Below are 18,492 nucleotides of genomic sequence, written 5' to 3'. Positions count from 1 at the left end.
CCGGCGAGACCCGCAGGCGGCCGCCCAGCCCCGAGGACAAGAGGGCCAGGGCGTTCCTCTGGCGGGGGAAGAGCCTTCCCATCGGCTGTGCGGCCTCAGGCTTGGATGCACCCCTTCTCCGGAAGGCTCTGTCTCTCCAGGCTGGCCAGCCAGCAGGAGAGTCATTCTCAGAGAATGCGTGCAGAGTCCTTGTCATTTAGGACAATCGGGCCCGTCTTCTGCCAAATGTCTGACCCTATGGGGTTGCTCTATGTTTGCATTTCAGCAAGTGACTTCTGGGAAGTCCCCACTGCTGGGGTTCTATGATATTTGTAGATGGCGGGGCTCGGCCAGCCGGCGGGCGCCCCAAGCTGTGTGTAGAGGGCTTTCTCAGATCTGGTGCTGCTGGCCGCATTTGCCTTTTGTGAAGGCGGAACTCAAGGTGTATCCTCATAGGAAGGAGAGCGTCAGCCAGGATAGGCGTGGGGCTGGGCAGAGCCAGGCCAAAAGGCCCTACATCTGCTTGGTTGTCTGGTCGGGGCTCATAGTGGGCTGCGTGGGGCGGGTGGGGGTCTCCGCCATGATCCTTAAAGGATTTCCATGTGGGTGGGTGCACGTGGGCATGACTTTGTACTCAGAATTTGAACTCTTGGTCATGTGGGAACCACAGGACTGCTCTGGAAACTGATAATAAAATCTGACTGTTCAGCCCCCTCACGATCTGTCTCTGTGCCTCACACATGTCCTTGGCGGCCACCAGGCAGGTGGGTTGGCAGGGATGAAGGGGAGCAGGCACTATTGTGATATATGCAGCCACAGGTGGGCGCTGTCCTTGCTAATGACCCCCTGGACACCCGAAGAAGGGCTGGGCTCCAGCTGAGGAGGGAGGGAGGAGGGGAAGCAGAGGAGAAGCAGGGGCGCTAGGAAGCAGGGTTGACCAGCAGGGAGGGAAGAGAAGCTGGGAATGAGGAGTGAGGGGACAAGTAGGTGGGGCAGGAAGTGACTGAGAGGCAGGGAAGCAAGGGAGAGGCAGGCTGGAGGGGAGAGAGTCTCTGAACACCTTGGGTCCCCTTGTGCAGTAAGAGGTGGGGTGGGGGGGCACCTGGGTTCCTGCCCTAGACCTCTCACTAGCTCCCTGCAGGTGGGGGTGGGAGTGGGGTGCTAAGAGGGACCCCCCCAGCCTGCAGCACTCTCGCTGCAGTCAAAGGGGTTTAGTTGTGCAAAAAACGAGAGACATTCCCCTCCATGATCCTCCCCGCACACCTGGAGCCCCTTTCCCTGGACCAGCCCCTGGGGCACCTTCCTGGCCAGCCCAGAGGTGGCTGGCCTGCCTCCCTGCAGGCTGATCGCTCACCAGGGATGAGACAGGCAGTGCTGGCAACAGGAGGGCCGGCCCTCGCCTCAGAAAGGGCAGCTGTCTATTTTTAGGCAGGCACGGGGTATTGGTTGAAGTCTGCAGAGACCCAGAAGCACTGAGGCCGGCCGGCCCTCCTTTCTCCTCAGCACCTCTCTTCGCCCCACCTTCCAGCCCTTTCTGTCCATTCTGGAGGGGAGGTCCACAGCACAGTGCTGCTCTGCCCTTGGGTCCCTGCTGAGCCCTGGGAGCAGCCCCTCCCACACCCACACGTTTATTGTGTGCCAGACACATGGTTGAACCGTCCCCGTGGGTGTGCTTCCAGGCCAGCCTGGTGGCCAGGCCAGCCTGCAAGGCTGCCTCCCTCTCCTGAAGCCCTGCCTGAATCACCCTGGAGCTCTGAGTCTGTGCTGCTCACAGGTCTGTGTTCCAATGGGCCTTGCCAGGCAGCCAGTGGTATGCTCAGACGGAGGCTGAGGTCGAAATCCAAAGTAACTGGCCCAGGAGTTTGGCACCTAGGAGGCAGGTACCAAAGGCACCTGGCACACTGTCTGCTTCCAACACTGGGCTCTTTCGCAAAGCTCCCACTGCCTTTACCGGGTACACTTCCCTTAAGAGTCTCCAAGCCTTCCAGAGTTTCCAGAGATGGGCCCTAAAGTCTGTCCCCAACACCATCTGGGAGCTTTCTCAGCTTGTTCCCTGCAAACTCTCACAGACTCCATCTTTCACGAGGAAGATGCTTTCCCCTGCACTCTGAGGATCTCACCATCAAAACACACTTGCCCAGCTGCAAGGGTATCTCCCACCCCGGTGGGGTGGGGGAGGGGCTCCCAGAGAGCAAAGTACCAAACTCTCCCCGTTTGCATGGGATTTTTGGCAGAGATGGGTCTGTGCTCCTAGGGAACCAGTCTGGTGGGGTCACAGGCGCCTTCGCGTGCAGGAGCTGGTCTCTCTGGTGGTCTGCACGTCCTAGGTGCCCTCTTTGCACTAGTTCATATCACACGAGGTCAGCAGCCGGCTAGCTCAGTGAAAGAACGGAGACGACGACGGCCCAGAGGTTTTGCGTTCAGTTGCCTCGCTGTCTTTGCTCTTAAGACCCGCGCCCGCCCGCCTGTGTCCTCCCTCCAGCCTTCACCTCGGCGGCAGCGGCGGGAGGGGCGGGGCCGGCGCTGGCGCTCATTAGCATAATCTATGCGCGGGAGGCGTTTAGCAGTCAAATATATGCGCATATATCTCCATGGCTGATGAGGCTGGCCGGGCACTTTCAAAATGGCGGAGTGTGGAGCGAGCGGCAGCGGGAGCAGCGGGGACAGCCTGGACAAGAGCATCACGCTCCCCCCCGACGAGATCTTCCGCAACCTGGAGAACGCCAAGCGCTTCGCCATAGACATAGGTCGCCGCGGGCTGGCACAGGGAGCAGGGCGGCGTGGGCAGGCGTGGGCGCGGGCGGCGGGGCCGGCAGGCCAGGGTGGCGGCAAGGACGAAGGGCGGGGCGCGGGCCGCTGGTGCCGCACGGCCTGTCGGGCCTTGTGGTCTGCGGCGGCCGGCGCGTACAGCCTATCGGTCCTTGTAGTCTGTGGGCTGCCAGCGCGCGCGCTCTTGCCGCGGCGACCGGACTGCAGCTCCCAGCAGGCGCCGCGTGGCCGGAGCAGGGCATGCTGGGGCTCGCAGTCCTGAGGGAGAAGCAGCTGGGCGGCCGCTCTGGCTCTCCGCCTCGGAGCGGGGGTGGGGTGGGGTTCGGCCGCCTCGCGGGGCGTCTCCCCGCTGGCGGGAGATCTGGGGCCAGGGTTTTGGAGGACCGCCCCCCACGGGGCCCTCTTCCCTCCCCGACTCGCTGACGCCTGCCGACGACCGATTTCTTAGATGTGGTCGCTGAGGCGCGGAGACCTGGCTGGTCAGTGGCCAGTCCGGGCTTCAGCCTGAGCGCCCGGGACCCCCACGCGCCTGGCCAGGCATGGCCGCGCTGTAAACGCTGGGACGGACTTTGCGATTCTCCCCGGAGGGGTTGGGCCGCCCTGCCCCACCGTCTTTGGGAGTCCCTGGAATCAGGGGCTTGGGTGGGGGGCATCCAGGGAAGTGGGGAGCGCCTTGAGTCCCAACCTGCAAAGCGCGAGGCCGGGCGGATCCTGGCAGAGGGCGGGCATGGGCAGCTCTGTGAGCGGGAGGTCGTCCTCCTTGGGGGAGACTTGCCAGAACGGTGCCCTGCTGGACGTTGGGCTGGAAGACGGTGAGCGGAGGCACAGCCTGGGGGCTCGAGTGAGCCCTACCGCTGTCCTCTGAACCCTGCTCACTCCGGAGGTGACCCCAATCCATTGGCCCTGTGCTCTGAGCTTCTAGACTTGGTGCTGCTGCCCCAGCTCTGGGAGTTCTGCTCCAGCCAGTCTGCACCTAACTGTTTTCTGAAATGCTCCCAAAAAGTTCCTGGCCACAAGTCTTACCTCGATTGTTTGGTGTGGCCCCAGCTTGTCTCTGCAAAGGGAGGAGTGCCTGCCTGTCCTCCCTAATCAAGGTTCCTTGGCAGACCCAAAGGGATGTTTCCAGTGTTTGTATTTATTTCCTCTCTGAAATCCGCCATTCCCGCCCCCCTGTCTCCGGTCCGGGTCCTCTGTGTCTGGTAAGGACATGTTCATTGCTAGTAAGGACTGACTTTTACTAGTGCAGCTAGCTGGTGAAGGACCACTTGGGGCAGTGGTCCTCAACCAGGAATCTGCAAAGCCAGAGTGCTTGTCAGTGTTCGGTTTACAAGCAGGCTCTCCCTTTTGTCTCCCCTCCCCAAGCCTCTCCGTCCAGGAGGGCTCAGCTGCAGGGTCCTCAGAGAGCCCCTTCCTCTCTGTGGTGGGGCACCCCCGTCTGCTGGTGGAGTCCCTGCTTCAAAAGCCTCAGGGAGGCTTTATCAACACATACTTGAAGCTGATTTGACGCCAGGTTTTTGTTTTGTTTTGTTTTGTAGTTTTGGCTGCACTCAGTCTGTGTTGCACGGACTTTATCTAGTTGCAGGCTTCTCACTGTGATGACTTTCCTTGTTCCAGAGCATGGGCTCTGGGGTGCTCAGGCTTCAGTAGTTAGTTGCAGCTCACTACAGAGGGCCAGCTCAGTCATGGTGGCTCACGGGCTGAGTTGCTCTTTGGCACATGGGGTCTTCCCAGACCAAGGACCAAACCTTTGTCTCCTAGACATGGATTCTTATCCACTGTGCCACCAGGGAAGCTCTGACTCCAGGTTTCTCCTGGGCAGGGGGAGGTTTCCTTGGGTGAAGTGGAAGGGGCCGCAGGGCGGGAATGTGCACAGCAGTGTCCTGCACCCCTGGATGCCTAGAGAGGAGGGACTGCCGCACGCCAGGGCCCCAGGGATCTGGATGAACAGGTCTTGGCTCAGGTTCCTCTCATCAGTCAGGATGCTATGGGCCCCAAGGGCAGGGGGCGGGAGGCCTGGAGAGCCCACGGTGTCCACCAGAGAGCACAGTGCTGTGTAGGTGTACCTGGTCACTGCCCTTGTCTGGTGTGGCGTGTGGAGCCGGGGGGAGGACAGGTTGAGGTGCACTCTAATCCCAGGGGACCTGAGAGCAGACGGGCTCTCCTGGTCCCCACAGGCTCCTGCATGCTGCCCTGTGAGCACATCTGGGCTCAGACAGAGCAAAGGCTGCGCCCACACTGCTGACCCCTTCTGCTGCTCAGTGGAGCTGGGTGACAAGTCTGGGCAGGGCCAGGCTTCTCCCACTTGGTGCACATGATATGCAGTGCACAGAACCCAGCTCACCAATCCCCAGGGCCCCCCACAAGCCATCACAGTCATGGTTGTGATTTGTAGCTGACCTAGAGAACACACCATATGCAGTTGGATTTCTGTGACCAGAGAGTTTGTTGATAGTAACTTCTGATGAGCTTGTCAAATAGGTCTTCATCCCTTTGCGTTTGCTGGTATGTGTGGGGTTTTTTTGGCCATGCCACATGGCAGTAGCATCTTAGTTCCCCAATCAGGGATCGGCTGAACCGGGGCGGGGGGCGGGGAGCAGTCTTAACCACTGGACCTCCAAGGAGGTCCTGTATTGCCTCTTTTTAGGAAAGGATTTGTTCATAGAGGTGAATCCGGCAACAGGCATTTCAGTGAAAGGTGCTGCAGGCCAAGCTGGGATTGGGGGCAGGCAAAAAGGGATAAGGAGGCTTAAAGCCAAGTTCTGTCTTAAGCTCATGGCCTCGGGATGGGAGCAAGCCCAGGACAGTGGATTCAGTAACTGGACGTGGGCCCCTCCGTGCCTGATGAGGCTGGCTCACAGGATGTCTCTGGAGGCCCTGTCCCCGCTGCCATGCGGGCAGCTTGGACCAGGACAGTGCGCTTGGTCTCAGAGATGGGGCTTTGATTTTTGTTACCTGGGAGAGCCGTGGCCCTCGGGTACAGAGGCGTCTCCAGATGCGTGTTGTGACTTGAGCGTTTCCTGTATGCTCCCTTGGTGTTGTGTCACAAAACAATGGTTGTTGATGATTTTAACCTTCCTCTCATGACGAGGGCTTCCTCCTCATTTTTGTCGGGCCTTCTGAGAAGCACAGTTTGTTCCAGAGTCGCTTTGCAGAGCTGAGCCTTTGCCTCTCTCTACGCTGTATGTAGTTGGCTGCTCTCACAGCCCTGCATCACCTGGAGCCTCCCTGATGCCTCCTCTCTGACTCCGGAAAGGACCACTCTGGGCATCTTTTTAACTTGCCCAAAGGCCTCATCTGCTTCCTGATGTTGCGTGGTCGGTTACATGCCAGGGGCATTAACGAGTCCTGCTGCCAATCTCCCTGGCGAGTCCAGGCCTCGGGCCGCCACTCCCGGGGCCCTTCCTTCCATGCTCCTGGTGAAAACAGTCCCTCCCCCACCTGTCCACTCTGAAAAATGCTCCTTTTAGCGCCTCTTCCACCACTTCTCCCTGGACTGTCAAGTGTGCCAAATTTTCCTAAACCACCAGCAGTCACTGAGGTCACCCAGAAGCAGCCCTGTCTCTTTGCTCCTCGAGGAGAGACAGTTTCCACTTCAGCTGGGCTCTGAGGAAGAACAGACCTTTCTTTTCAAGGAAGGCAAAGGGTTGGGGTCTCACAGTTCACTCCCTTCCTCTGTTTGGTGCCCTGCAGGCTTTTCAAGTTCAAGTAGCACCAAACACCTCATGGGCAGGACCTGGGTCTGGCAGAGGAGGGCCTGTGGAGGGGCAGCCTCAGGTCCCTTCCAGCCGCTCCTGAATCTGCCGCGTCCGTGTCTCCCCCGCAGGCGGGTCACTGACCAAGCTGGCCTACTACTCCACCGTGCAGCACAAAGTCGCCAAGGTGCGGTCCTTCGACCACTCGGGCAAGGTGAGCTCTGGGAGGGGCCTGGGCAGGCCCTGGCACTGCTGAATGCTAACACCCCTCTGTGCCTCCTAGCTTAGCTCCCCTTCTGCCCTCGCTCATGCCCCTGGCTCCCACCTGCGTTGGCACTGCTGTGGGTGCTTGGGGCTGTGTCTCAGCATTGCCCCCTCCCCAAGGCAGTGCACAAACGCGGTCCCCCAACTTCTCCCCAGGACACAGAGCAGGACCACGAGTCACCCTATGAGATCTCCGTCCAAGAGGAGGTAACCGCCAGGCTGCACTTTGTAAAGTTCGAAAACACCTACATAGAAGCCTGCTTGGACTTCATTAAAGACCACCTCGTCAACACTGAGACCAAGGTCATCCAGGCGACTGGGGGTGGGGCATACAAGTTCAAAGACCTCATCGAAGAAAAGCTGCAGTTGAAGTAAGTGTGGACCTTGGGATGGTGTGCGATGAGAGCTCGGAGGCTGGTTGGCCTCAGCTCACGGGTCGGGCTCTGAAGTAGTGACTGCAGTGGCCCAGCTGCTATACACCCCCTCCTCCCTGCTCTGGGGATTCCTGAGGCCCCACAACCACAGTGAGACTTTGGGGAGCTGCCAGGGGGCCATGGGCCTGAGGTCAGGCTCTGGGCCAGCTGCAGCGGGATTTGGGTGGCCAAACCTCAGGAAGGGAACTGCACGGGGCGGGACGAGGGCTGAAAGGAAGAAAGGGGAACCCCGAGGCGAGTCTGCCCACTCCAGTGGTGACATGAGGCTCCCTGGCCCACTGGATGGAGGCTCTGGGGTCCATGGGCACACCAGCTCCAGTGAGCGGGCCCTTCTTTCTCAGGGTTGACAAGGAAGATGTGATGACCTGCCTGATCAAGGGCTGCAACTTTGTGCTGAAGAACATCCCACACGAAGCCTTCGTGTACCAGAAAGACTCCGACCCTGAGTTCCGGTTTCAGACGAACCACCCCAACATCTTCCCATATCTCCTGGTCAACATCGGCTCAGGGGTCTCTATCGTGAAGGTTTGGCCTGGCTTGTGGAAGAGGGTGTGGCTTCCACAGTGGCGTGTTGAACCCTGGCTGTGTGTCAGCTGTGCTGGGCATAGGGACACGGGCACACTTGGGCCTGGCTCTGGTGTTCATGGGCCACAGGCAGAGTGCTGGACACTGGCTGTCTGTGGGGAGGTGGCAGCTCTACTTCCACCCTGAGCACCTGCCAAGCATCCCTAGACTTGGCCTCCAAGAGGACTGTCACCTGGGTAGGGGATACCCCGAGTCGCCACGTCCGCTGGCTGCAGGAGCTGCTGGCCGGTGGCTGGGGGCCTGCTTGCTGACGCACCTGCCCTTGTTCTGCTCCAGGTGGAGACGGAGGACAGGTTCGAGTGGATTGGCGGCAGCTCCATCGGGGGCGGCACCTTCTGGGGGCTTGGGGCTCTGCTCACCAAGACAAAGGTATTTCGGCTACCGGGGTTGTATGCTTCTGGCTCTAGTTCCCTCCGGAGAGGGCTGGAGGCTGTGTGGTTGGGGTCTGTGCTTGGCGGGGGTTGTGTGCAAGTGGCTCTCCCCTTAGCCTCTTCCTGTTACTTAGTCTCAGGAGGATGGGCATCTGAGTGGCCAGAGCATCACCTGGCTGGGTGCTCCAAAGAGGATGCCCACCTCCCCCTGCCCTGCGCCCCCAGGGCCATGTCTTGAGATGGCCCCAGTTGGCAGCTGGCATCTTTCATATGCTGTGGCGCTGGCAGGGGAGCTCCCCCAGCTTGCAGTCCCTGACAGCCCCATCTGCTCTGTCCCCCAGAAGTTTGATGAGTTGCTGCAGCTGGCCTCCAGAGGTCAGCACACGAACGTGGACATGCTGGTTCAGGACATCTATGGAGGGGCCCACGAGACCCTGGGGCTAAGCGGCAACCTCATCGCCAGCAGCTTTGGGAAGTCTGCCACCGCGGACCAAGGTACTGGCCCCGTGCCTGCTCTCACTCACCGCGGCGCACAGTGCCCACTCGGCTGCCTGCCCAGCGCGCTGCTTCCGTCCCCCAGAGTTCTCCAAGGAGGACATGGCCAAGAGCCTGCTGCACATGATCAGCAATGACATCGGGCAGCTCGCCTGCCTCTACGCCAGGCTCCACTGCCTGGACCGCGTGTACTTTGGCGGCTTTTTCATCCGTGGTCATCCTGTCACTATGCGCACCATCACCTACAGCATCAACTTCTTCTCCAAGGTAACAAGCTCCGCTGCCTTCCTGGCTCTGCCCACCCTCAGCCCGGCCTCCCCTCTATTGTGTCTCTAAAACTAGCAGGCCTGAGGGGAGGGGGCAGCGAGGCAGGACCGGAAACTGAGTGCCCCAAACCCTGGCCCCCAGCCCCTTCCCACCCTCTAGCTTTGGGCATCCTGTGTTTGGGGCACCGTGGCCGCCTCAGTTTGGCGTGTTGCTAAGGGTGAGGTCCAGGGACTGCTTCTTACTGAGAGCTCTGGGTGAGCTTTGCGGCTGGGGCACTGTGGGGGCGTGTCGTACCTGGTGAGCACAGGAAACTGGGTGGCTGTCTGTTTTTGTGGAAGATGCCCCGCACGCTCTAGGTGGTGGGCTTTTAAATCCCATGTGTGCGTACAGTCCCAGGGGACAGTGCACAGTGGGCAGCCTTCACCGTGTTGGGAGGGAGGCCTCCTGCCTCAGGTGGATGTATGTTCTTGGGCCAAGTGCTGCGTGTGCGAGGCTGGCTTCAGGGGTGTTTCTGTGCCAGGGGGAGGTCCAGGCGCTGTTTCTGAGGCACGAAGGCTACCTGGGCGCCATCGGAGCCTTTCTCAAAGGAGCCGAGCAAGACAGTAAGTGCAGCCCAGCTATGGGTCCTGGCCCATGTCCGGCAATGCCAGAAGGGGAGGTTTCGGGGAGGCTGTGAGTGGGATGTAGGGGCTTCATGGGCCCCTCCCAGCAGTGGCGGGAACCTTTCCTGTGATCGCTGAGGAGCCAGTGGAAACCAACTCACGTGGATGCCATGTAATCAGCCCACAGGGTCCTCGTGCATGGCGGGCTTCATGCAGAGGCTCCACACACCTGACGTTGGCCCTCCTGCACCCTTTGGCCCCTTGCCACCATCTCTCCAGCTGTTGAGATGTGCTTCCGGTCTGTCCTCTTTGAAGGACACGTGAAGGAATCGCAGGTGTGATTCTGTCCCCAGAAGCGCAGGGTAGGCTTCTTTGGGATCAGCGCCAATCAGAGTGGCATGGGCTGACCCTCACTGTGTCCTTGAATCCAGTTTCTTATGTGAGATGAGATAACCAGGGAGACCTTTCAGAAGCTTGGAAAGGTCTCAGTGATTATCTTGCCAGGTCTCTGAGCCCATGAGAAATAGCACAACAGAACAGCCTGGCGCCAGGGAGACCTTCAGTGGCTGGTCCTCCCAGCTGTGGCCCAGCCACCCCCGGCTTGTAGCTTGCCGAGCTGCTTACCCCCTGACGTTGGGTCTCTTGTCCTGCAGACCCAAACCAGTACAGCTGGGGAGAAAACTACGCTGGCAGCTCTGGGCTCATGAGCTCATCGCCTGAGCTCTGCCCCACCCAGCGGGCAAGGAGCGGCACTGTGAGTACGGAGTCAGGGGCCTTGGGTCCCACGTGCGCCACCTCTGTGGACTCTCGGTGTTCCCCCAAGAGAGGCCCTGTGTTGCTGCAGCCAGGCTCAATCCTGCCCCTTCCTGGTGCAGGCCAGTCTCAAACCACATACTCTGGGGGTTGAAGAGTGATGTTTGTACCTGTAGCTGACTTTCCTCCTTCCTTCTATAACATCTCAGCTTTTTCAGACATTTAGCTGGAGCTCCAGAGCCATGCAGTTCATCCCGTGTTTGCAGAGCAAAGATAAAGTTTAGGGAGGCTGGGGATCTCTCCCCAGAGCTCTGGCTCGTTTATAGCACAATCAAGTAAAAACCCAGCGGGGCCCCTTCTCTTAGGTCATATTCTCTGCACGACAGTTCCATAGCAGTTCCGGGCGTGCAGAGCTTGCTGTCCTTGGGAAATACTGCCTGGTGCTCAGTCTTCCCTTGGGCTGAGGCCTATGGAGGTGATGTGGAGTGGGGCTTCCAGGTGGGACTGGGTGGTCCCACATAGCCCACCCGGGCCCAGGGCACTGTTTGAACGCTGTTGCTGGCTTGTTGACAGCACATCCCAAATAGCCCAGGAGTGGTTGTAAGAACCACGTGGGGCAGGAGGACAGGCCAAGCCTGCAGGAGCTGGGTCTGGGCACAAGGGCCAGGGCGCCTCCTTCAGGTCAAGTCTGTGGGCTGTTTGGAGGGAAGATTGCTTTTCAGTTGTGGATGCAGTTTCTAAAAGTTGGCATAAACATGGTAAGAATGTGCTCATCCACGTCTCTCTCCTGGGGGAGCCCCCCACATGCCGCAGCCCCGGTTCCCAGGCAAGGCCCATGCTCCACACTGCGTCCTTCACACCCAGCCCAGCTATGCAGGGTAGCTGGGTCCTTTCTGAGCTCAGGTGCCTAGGGCACGGGTGGTGAGGCCCAGGCCTTGTCAGAGCTGTGACTGATTTTCAGAGGAAGGCCCAACGTCCTCCAGGCCCCGTTTCTGATTCTCGGAGGGCGCGCAGTGCAGATCCCAGCTCTACAGGCTGCAAAACTAAATGGGCAGGTGGGAAGGCTAGAAACCCTTCAGCCAGCCCTGACATGCACAGTCACCCTCCAGGACCTGCGCCCATCTGGTGTGCTGGGCTCCCTGCAGCCTTGCGGGTGGGAGTGGGTATCTCCGCTGTGTCCTGGAGCCGCTTCTCTGAGTATCCGTAGCCTAGATGAGGTCCAGCTCAGATTTGAGCTCCCACCCATCAGGGAAGTGGGGGTGCCCTTGCAAGCCGGACCAGCTGGAGGCCACTACCTTTGACCCCCTTGGGAACACAGCACCTTTTACTCTGTTGAACACATGTTCAGGGGCATCCTCGAAACCAGTCCTTCCCTCATGGGGTGACTCTTCTCATCCCGACTATCCCTGGCTCCAAGCACACCTGCTGCCACAACCCACTAGTGGGCCGGTCAGAAGCGCTCCTAGGGGGCAGCTCCCTGGAGGGTTGCAGGAGTGCCTAGCGGGGGAGCCCGAGCTCGCTCTTGTGGCCTCGGAATGGCTGCCCGCCCCAGTTCTCATCTGAGGTCAGGGCCGAGTACATGGAACCCTTTATTCCCATGACACTGGCCTCAGCCTCGAGTGTCCAGGCCCTCTCAGAGCATGGTGGGAGCAGTGGCTCAGCACTGGGGCCTCAGGAGGGGGCAGTGTGTCCTTGCTGGAGAACTGGCTCTGGGCAGGAGCTGCAGGATAGGCCCCTTGGGCAGAGAATGAGGACGGTGGCAGTGGCACCCCTAGTAGGAGAGGTGAGGACCAGACAGGTGGCTATGTGCACAGGGTCCTGAACTTAGAGCACAGCACCCGGGTGCAGCAGGAAGACAGAGGGTGTCCAGGAGGTCAGGGTGTCAGGCTCAGGCCCGACAAGTGGAGGGGACACTCACCTGAGAGAGGACGTGAGGGGCCCAGAGATGGGGGGAACGGGGCTGTCCACTTACCACGGGACAGCTTCCCTTTGTGCAGAGAAGCCGGTTCTTGAACTTGCAGGAACGGGGTTTGATTTTTCTGAAAAGACATGGCTGATGGACCTACCTGCTTCTCATCCTTCCAGTTTGACTTGCTGGAAATGGACCGGTTGGAGAGGCCACTGGTCAACCTGCCTCTCCTTCTGGACCCATCCTCCTATGTGCCCGACACGGTCGACCTCACGGACGACGCCCTGGCCCGCAAGTACTGGCTCACCTGCTTCGAGGAGGCCCTGGATGGGGTGAGGACCAGAGCAGGTGGGGTGGGGGTGGGGTGAGGGATGGGGATGGAGCTGGACATTCCCCCAGGAGTAAGACACCCAACCGTCAGGAAAGGTGACTGTGGGCCTTTGAACATGGCCATCTCTGAATGCCTCGGGTTCCCAAGGGGTCGTGAGAGGCATGGTGAAGGACAGGGACTTTTCCAGGAGCCATTTGTTTGCGGCATTGTTTATAGTTCAAAAATGTGGCTCTGCGTCGTATCTGGTTGGGACATGGTATCAGCGAAGCTCATCCTCTTGGGCTCGCCTGGCAACCCATGTTTCCTGAGAAGGCAGGCAGGTTGCAGAGGCACAGGAGCAGCAGGGACTGGACCCGGGACTTAGGCTAGTCACGTCTCAAGGCCACAGAGCCCCTCTAGGAGCACTTCTTTCTCCATGGAGCCCCTGAGAGAGGCCCATGGGATCTGTCCTCAGAGTGAGGGTCCCACCCTGCCCACACAGACTCTGAAGATGGTCCAGAATTGCCTGTCCCCTTGGCCAGATAGGAGCTGGTGGCTGGTGGGCTCCAGGGATCATATCGGAGGATATGAACATGAGCTTTGGGTCAGGGCAGTGGCGACCCCGTTTCCAAATGGCAGGGGAAGCCCCCAGTGGCTGCCATGGCGGGCCGGTGAGCCTGCCATCCATGGGCTTGGGGCTGCCCTAAGCACCCCTGGCCACCCTGTCCTCGATAGGTCGTAAAACGTGCTGTGGCAAGCCAACCAGGCTCTGTGGACGCAGCCGAGAGGGCCGAGAAGTTCCGGCAGAAGTACTGGAACAAGCTGCAGACACTGCGGCACCAGCCCTTGTGAGTGCCCCCTGCACCCGCCCAGGCCAAGTTCCAGAAGCTAGGTGCCCTTCCCCCACGCTTGGGGGCCCTAAGCACAGCCCGGTGCCTACTCAGCCTCACCACCCACTGGCTTCCTGGGTGTCATCTGACACCCTGTTGTCATCTGACACCTTGAGGATGTCTCTGGGGATGGAGGGCGCGATGGGCAGGTACTTGGCTGTCCAGCCCACTCAGCTGCCTTCCACCTGGCTCTGTCCCCAGTGCTTATGGGACCCTGACTGTGCGCAGCCTCCTGGACACGAGAGAGCACTGTCTGAATGAATTTAACTTCCCAGACCCCTATTCCAAGGTAAGCACTCTCTTCTCGTGGGTGAGTGGGTACATGCTTGTGGGGAGGTACGGGGTCCTGGCGACAGGCTGCACCCTAGAGTCACCCTGGTGAGGCCTCATCCCCTAGAAGCCCTGGGCGGCCTGTCAGCAGCATCAGCTGTGGATTGATCACAGGCAGCATGGTGACCACTTAAGCAGAGCAGAGTCGTGGGTCTGACGAGCAGCTGGTATGGGTGTGGGCGATGGTGCCTCCTGAGGTCGGCCCAGACGCTCAGAGTTGGTTCCTGAGGATGTCTGTCCTGCTGACAAGCCTTCCAGGGCCTGGCGGGCGACCTGGAGGCCTCCTTGGGCTCTTTGACCAGGAGGCCACATGCCCAGGAGCAGTGGGCGGCCCCAGAGCAGTGGGAGGGGTCAGGGGCCAGCATGACACACCGGCTTCTGCCCCCCACCCCTCCCCAGCACACAGGGGTCTGAGACAGGATCTGGGTGCTGAGGGTTTCATGGTCAGATCAGCAGTGCCCATGAGGATCTGGGCCCCCGCCCTGGCTCTTCTCTGCTCTGCCCTGCCCTTGGCCATGGCACAGTCACCCCTGGGCCTCAGCCCTCAGGGTGCAGTTGAAACCTGCACCAACACCAGCACCCCTGGCTCTTCTCACCCCCATTGTTGTGAGTCAGTGCCATTTTTAAACTAACATGGCCTGGGTTTGTTTGGTCTCCTGTCCCCTAGGGCAGGCCCATGGTTGGTGGTATTCCTGCAGGTCCCAGCAAGGTGCGGGGGGCTGGGGGAGGCTGGCCTGTGTCTTCATGCGTGTCTCCCCACAGGTGAAGCAGAAGGACAATGGTGTGGCGCTGAAGTGTTTCCAGAGGGTGGTCAGTGCCCTGGACGCACTGGACTGGGAGGAGAGGCAGCTGGCCTTGGTGAAGGGGCTGCTGGCTGGCAACGTCTTTGACTGGGGCGCAAAAGCCGTCTCTGAGTAGGTGCCTCCCCGCCCCTGGCCTGTCCCGCCCCCTCTTTCCAGCTCAGGCTCAGAGCCGCAGCCCCTCGGCCACATGTGGCCCTGGGTGGCCCCAACCCCTGCCTCAGCTGGCTCAGCTTGGTCCACCAGCAGTGGGTCTCAGCAGATGGGGTACAGCTCAAGCCCTGCTGGACACCTGTGGCCTCAGGAGTGGACAGGACAGGCATGGGGGTCAGCCTTCCCATCCATAGGAGAGCAGGCGTGGGGGTTTTTTCAGTGGGAAACTCCACATTTACAGTGGCCATGTAGAGTAGGTGGCGGTGGTACGGGGTGTGGGAGGAAGCACGTCCCTCACCAAGTTCAGCAGTCCTGGGTCACAGGGTGCGCCTCCCAGGACCCCCATCCCCCGTTCAGTGCCTTCCCTGGGCTCACCTCCATCTCTGCAGAAGCAGCACTGCCATGCAGGGGCCTCACCCGGTCCAACCCTGGGTGCTGCTAGATCCGGGCTCCTTGGAGAGCCGCTGCCTCCCTCCCTGCCCACATCCCTGCCACCCCTTGGGCAAGGCTGGTGGCCAGCACTGCTCAGGGTCTGGTCTACGGCCTCAGCACGGAGGTTCCTGTGCCACCTCCCCATCCCCAGCAGACGCGGCAGCAGTGATGGTGACCGTGTGCTCATCCAGCTCGGGGCCACAGGCAGCCAGGGCTGAGGTCTGGGCTGAGGTCAGGGGTCTGAGGGCCAGGGCTGAGGTCGGGGGCCTGACGTCAGAGAGCTGAGGTCTGGGGCCTAAGGTCAGGGAGGCTGAGGTCGGGGGTCTGAGGGCCAGGGCTGAGTTCTGGGTCTAAGATCAGGAAGCTGAGGTCTGGGGCCTAAAGTCAGGAAGCTGAGGTCGGGGCTAAGATCAGGGAGGAGCTAAGGTCAGAGGCTACGGTCAGGGAGCTGAGATTGGGGGCTAAAGTCAGGACTAAGCTAAGGTCTGGACTTTGGGTGACTATGTCTTCCTCCCTGTGCAGTGTCCTTGAGTCTGACCCGCAGTTTGGGTTCGAGGAGGCAAAAAAGAAGCTGCAAGGTAGGGGCACCTGGGACTCGCCTCTGGTCCGGGGACTTGGGTGAGAGTAGCGGGGGCCATGCTTCCCAACGAAGCCAGGGGCAGGTGAGAAACAGGCAGTGAGTGACCTCGTCCCTGTTCCCACAGAGCGGCCCTGGCTCGTGGACTCCTATGGCAAATGGCTGCAGAGACTGAAGGTACACGGAGCTGCCACACCTCTGTCCTGTGCCCTCGGGGCCTGGGGACAGGGGGCTGAGCAGGAGGGCTGTGAACGGGAGGCAGTGCAGGGGATGGGCATAGAGCTGCCCAGGGTGGGGACCCGGGGTAAGCCAAGGGCTCCCTAGAGTCTCCCCCCACCCCCAAGCTGGGAGTACAAGGTGACTTCCCTGCTCCAAGCCTGACTCCCACAGGACAGACATCAGGTTGCTGGCCTCAGCTCAGAGGTCCTTCAGGCCAGCTGTTCTGGAAGAGGCTGGGGCTGCCCCATGCCCCCGGCGCTGGCAGACCTGGCAGCCCTTGCCCGGCCGTGGGGAGTGGACTGTGGAGGTGTCTGGAACGCTTGGACGCGCCTGTTCCCAACTGAACGTCCTGGTTTTGTCTTACAGGGGCCCCCTCACAAATGTGCCTTAATTTTCGCAGATAACAGTGGAGTAGACGTCATTTTGGGAGTCTTCCCCTTTGTCAGGGAGCTTCTCTCTAGAGGGACGGAGGTGAGTGTAAGGGCCACGTGGCAGGACCCTTGCCCTGCGCGCCTGCGCCCGGTGGGGTTGGCGTTGCCCTGGGCTCCTCCGTGCGCAGGTAGGTGTCAGGGAGGTGGCGGCAGGGCGGGAGGAGAGGAAGAGACCCCACGTGTCGGGTTCCAGGGCTTATGTCAGCCTGACCTTGGTCAGCCTGACCTGAGAGCTCTCCAGGCCTTGAGAGATCACCAGAAGCCATGCTCTTGGCCAGCAGCACCCCGGGGGTGGGGGGTGCGGGGCGGGCAGGTGAGCCCAGGCTGGCCGGGCACCATCATGGTTGCTAAAGAGCTGGGCATCCTGCCACAGGTCATCCTGGCGTGCAACTCAGGACCCGCCTTGAACGACGTGACCTACAGCGAGTCCCTCATTGTGGCTGAGCGCATTGCAGCCATGGACCCCGTCATCCAGTAAGCTGGGTGGGAGGCTGGGCCCGGCACCCCGAGGGGGCAGGGGCAGGGGCACAGTGGGGCAGCTTCCTGGGGCGTCACCTCACAGTGCCGACCCCTATGCTCGGCAGCTCGGCGCTCAGAGAAGAGAGGCTCCTGCTGGTGCAGACAGGCTCCAGCTCCCCATGCCTGGACCTCAGGTAGGTGGCCCTCCACTCCCAGGCCCCCTGGGCTCGGCAGAAGTCAGCAGGGCCAGCCGCAGCCCGGTGGCAGGGGACCTGGGAGGGTGGGCGGAGAGGGCAGGGGCCCTTTGTCCCCCTTTAAGTGGCGGGGCCGTCTCCCCACCCGGGGTAGTTGCCCTCGGATAATCAGTTCATGGCTGTAGGGCTCTCCCTCCAGGGCTCCTAGAAGGTGGCACCACCCATATAAAGGTGACATGTCTGGGCTCTGGGTGTCAGCCTCTCCGTCTCTTCTTGTGACGCCTCTCTAGTGTCAACTTCATCCCTCCCTGGGTGGAGGGAACAATAAAACCCTATGCAAATAGAAAAGCATCATGAGGGCCCAGTCTTCAGGACAAGCCACCTTGTAGAAATGAGAGTGCAGCTGCCGCGGGTCCCCGAAGCCTTGATCCCCAGGTCTTAGGAGGGCGGCTGCCTGGCTGGTTGTCTGGGAAGCAGGCTGGACTCAGGGCCCACAAAGTTGGTGGGCTCAGGGTCACTCCTTTGGCAGGAGGCGGGGTGTGATCAGTGCAGGGCTCGAGGCCCCTGCCTGCACCTCCCTCACTGCCTCCTTCCTCCCCAAAGCCGCCTGGACAAGGGGCTGGCCGTGCTGGTGCGGGAGCGTGGTGCCGACCTGGTGGTCATCGAGGGCATGGGCCGTGCCGTCCACACCAACTACCACGCGGCGCTGTGCTGCGAGAGCCTCAAGCTGGCTGTCATCAAGAACTCCTGGCTGGCCGAGCGGCTGGGCGGCCAGCTCTTCAGTGTCATCTTCAAGTATGAGGTCCCAGCTGAGTGAGGCGCGGCCCCTGGGCTGCTCTGCTGGTCACACGTCAGGAATGTATTTCGACTGCAACAGGGAACCGTGTTCAAATCAAAATATTTATATTGTGCTTCAGTGACTCGGAGCCGGGTGCGCCGGGGTGGGCCCAGTGCTCATGGCCTTGGGCTCAGTGTTCCTTTAATGCTGCCGTGTTCGTGGTGGGAGACACAACTTTTGTCCCATGAGACATTCGTATTGGAATCTATTTAACTGTTAAATAATCTTTTATATATATATACATATATATATATAAATATATATACATATCCGCCTCTGACAGGATGCCGAGGTCGGGGCGCAGCAAATAGAGTTTCCAGAGTGAGAACGGAGCGCCTCTGCCTTTGCTGTTTCCTGTGACGGGGGCCCGTCTACCCTCCTGGGAAGCCCGGCAATGGGGTCTCTATCTAAGTGGCCTCTAGCGTGTCTGTAGAAGACCTCCCCCGACGCCTGCCCTCCATGGCTCCAGGGACAGACTGGGCTCTGAGCAGCTCTCCTGACTCAAGAGCCTGCTGAGAGGAGGCCCTGGCTTCAAGGACCCTCGAGGGCCCTTGGGCTTAGTGATGAGTCCGTTCTCCTGCTCCAGAGCACCTCTGACCACGTGGGCGTCCGGGCTCAGAGCCCTGCCCGGCTCGGGGGTACTCCTCTCCCAATGGATCCATCCCTCAGGCTGCGCCAGACATGAGCTGCAGATGGGTCGCTGCGGAAGTGGGTGTGGAGGAGCTGCGAGGCTGCCTGC

At 60.5% G+C, this 18,492-nt stretch overlaps 1 protein-coding gene across 2 annotated transcripts; it reads left to right on the top strand.

Moving 5' to 3' along the window:
- Nucleotides 1-2,570: 2,570 nt before the first annotated feature.
- On the top strand, nt 2,571-18,086 carry PANK4 (pantothenate kinase 4 (inactive)). 2 transcript variants are annotated; one of them, XM_040264167.1, is made up of 19 exons: nt 2,571-2,726; nt 6,572-6,654; nt 6,861-7,075; nt 7,480-7,663; nt 8,000-8,092; nt 8,436-8,589; nt 8,675-8,856; nt 9,377-9,458; nt 10,112-10,212; nt 12,297-12,452; nt 13,166-13,278; nt 13,522-13,609; nt 14,413-14,564; nt 15,558-15,613; nt 15,740-15,789; nt 16,198-16,302; nt 16,636-16,736; nt 16,847-16,915; nt 17,519-18,086. In XM_040264167.1, exons 1-19 carry the CDS (start codon nt 2,603-2,605, stop codon nt 17,730-17,732), a joined length of 2,322 nt encoding a protein of 773 aa, XP_040120101.1. In that variant the 5' UTR covers nt 2,571-2,602; the 3' UTR covers nt 17,733-18,086. The 2 variants fall into 2 exon arrangements, with proteins under 2 accessions (XP_040120101.1, XP_040120103.1); XM_040264169.1 differs by lacking the exon at nt 15,740-15,789 and having other exon boundaries at nt 16,232-16,302.
- The last annotated feature ends 406 nt before the right edge of the window (nt 18,087-18,492 follow it).

Source organism: Oryx dammah, unplaced genomic scaffold, assembly GCF_014754425.2.
Source record: "Oryx dammah isolate SB20612 unplaced genomic scaffold, SCBI_Odam_1.1 HiC_scaffold_21, whole genome shotgun sequence".
Lineage (NCBI taxonomy): Eukaryota > Metazoa > Chordata > Mammalia > Artiodactyla > Bovidae > Oryx > Oryx dammah.
Note: the sequence above shows the minus strand (reverse complement) of the source record. Positions and strands in the feature narration are given on the sequence as shown.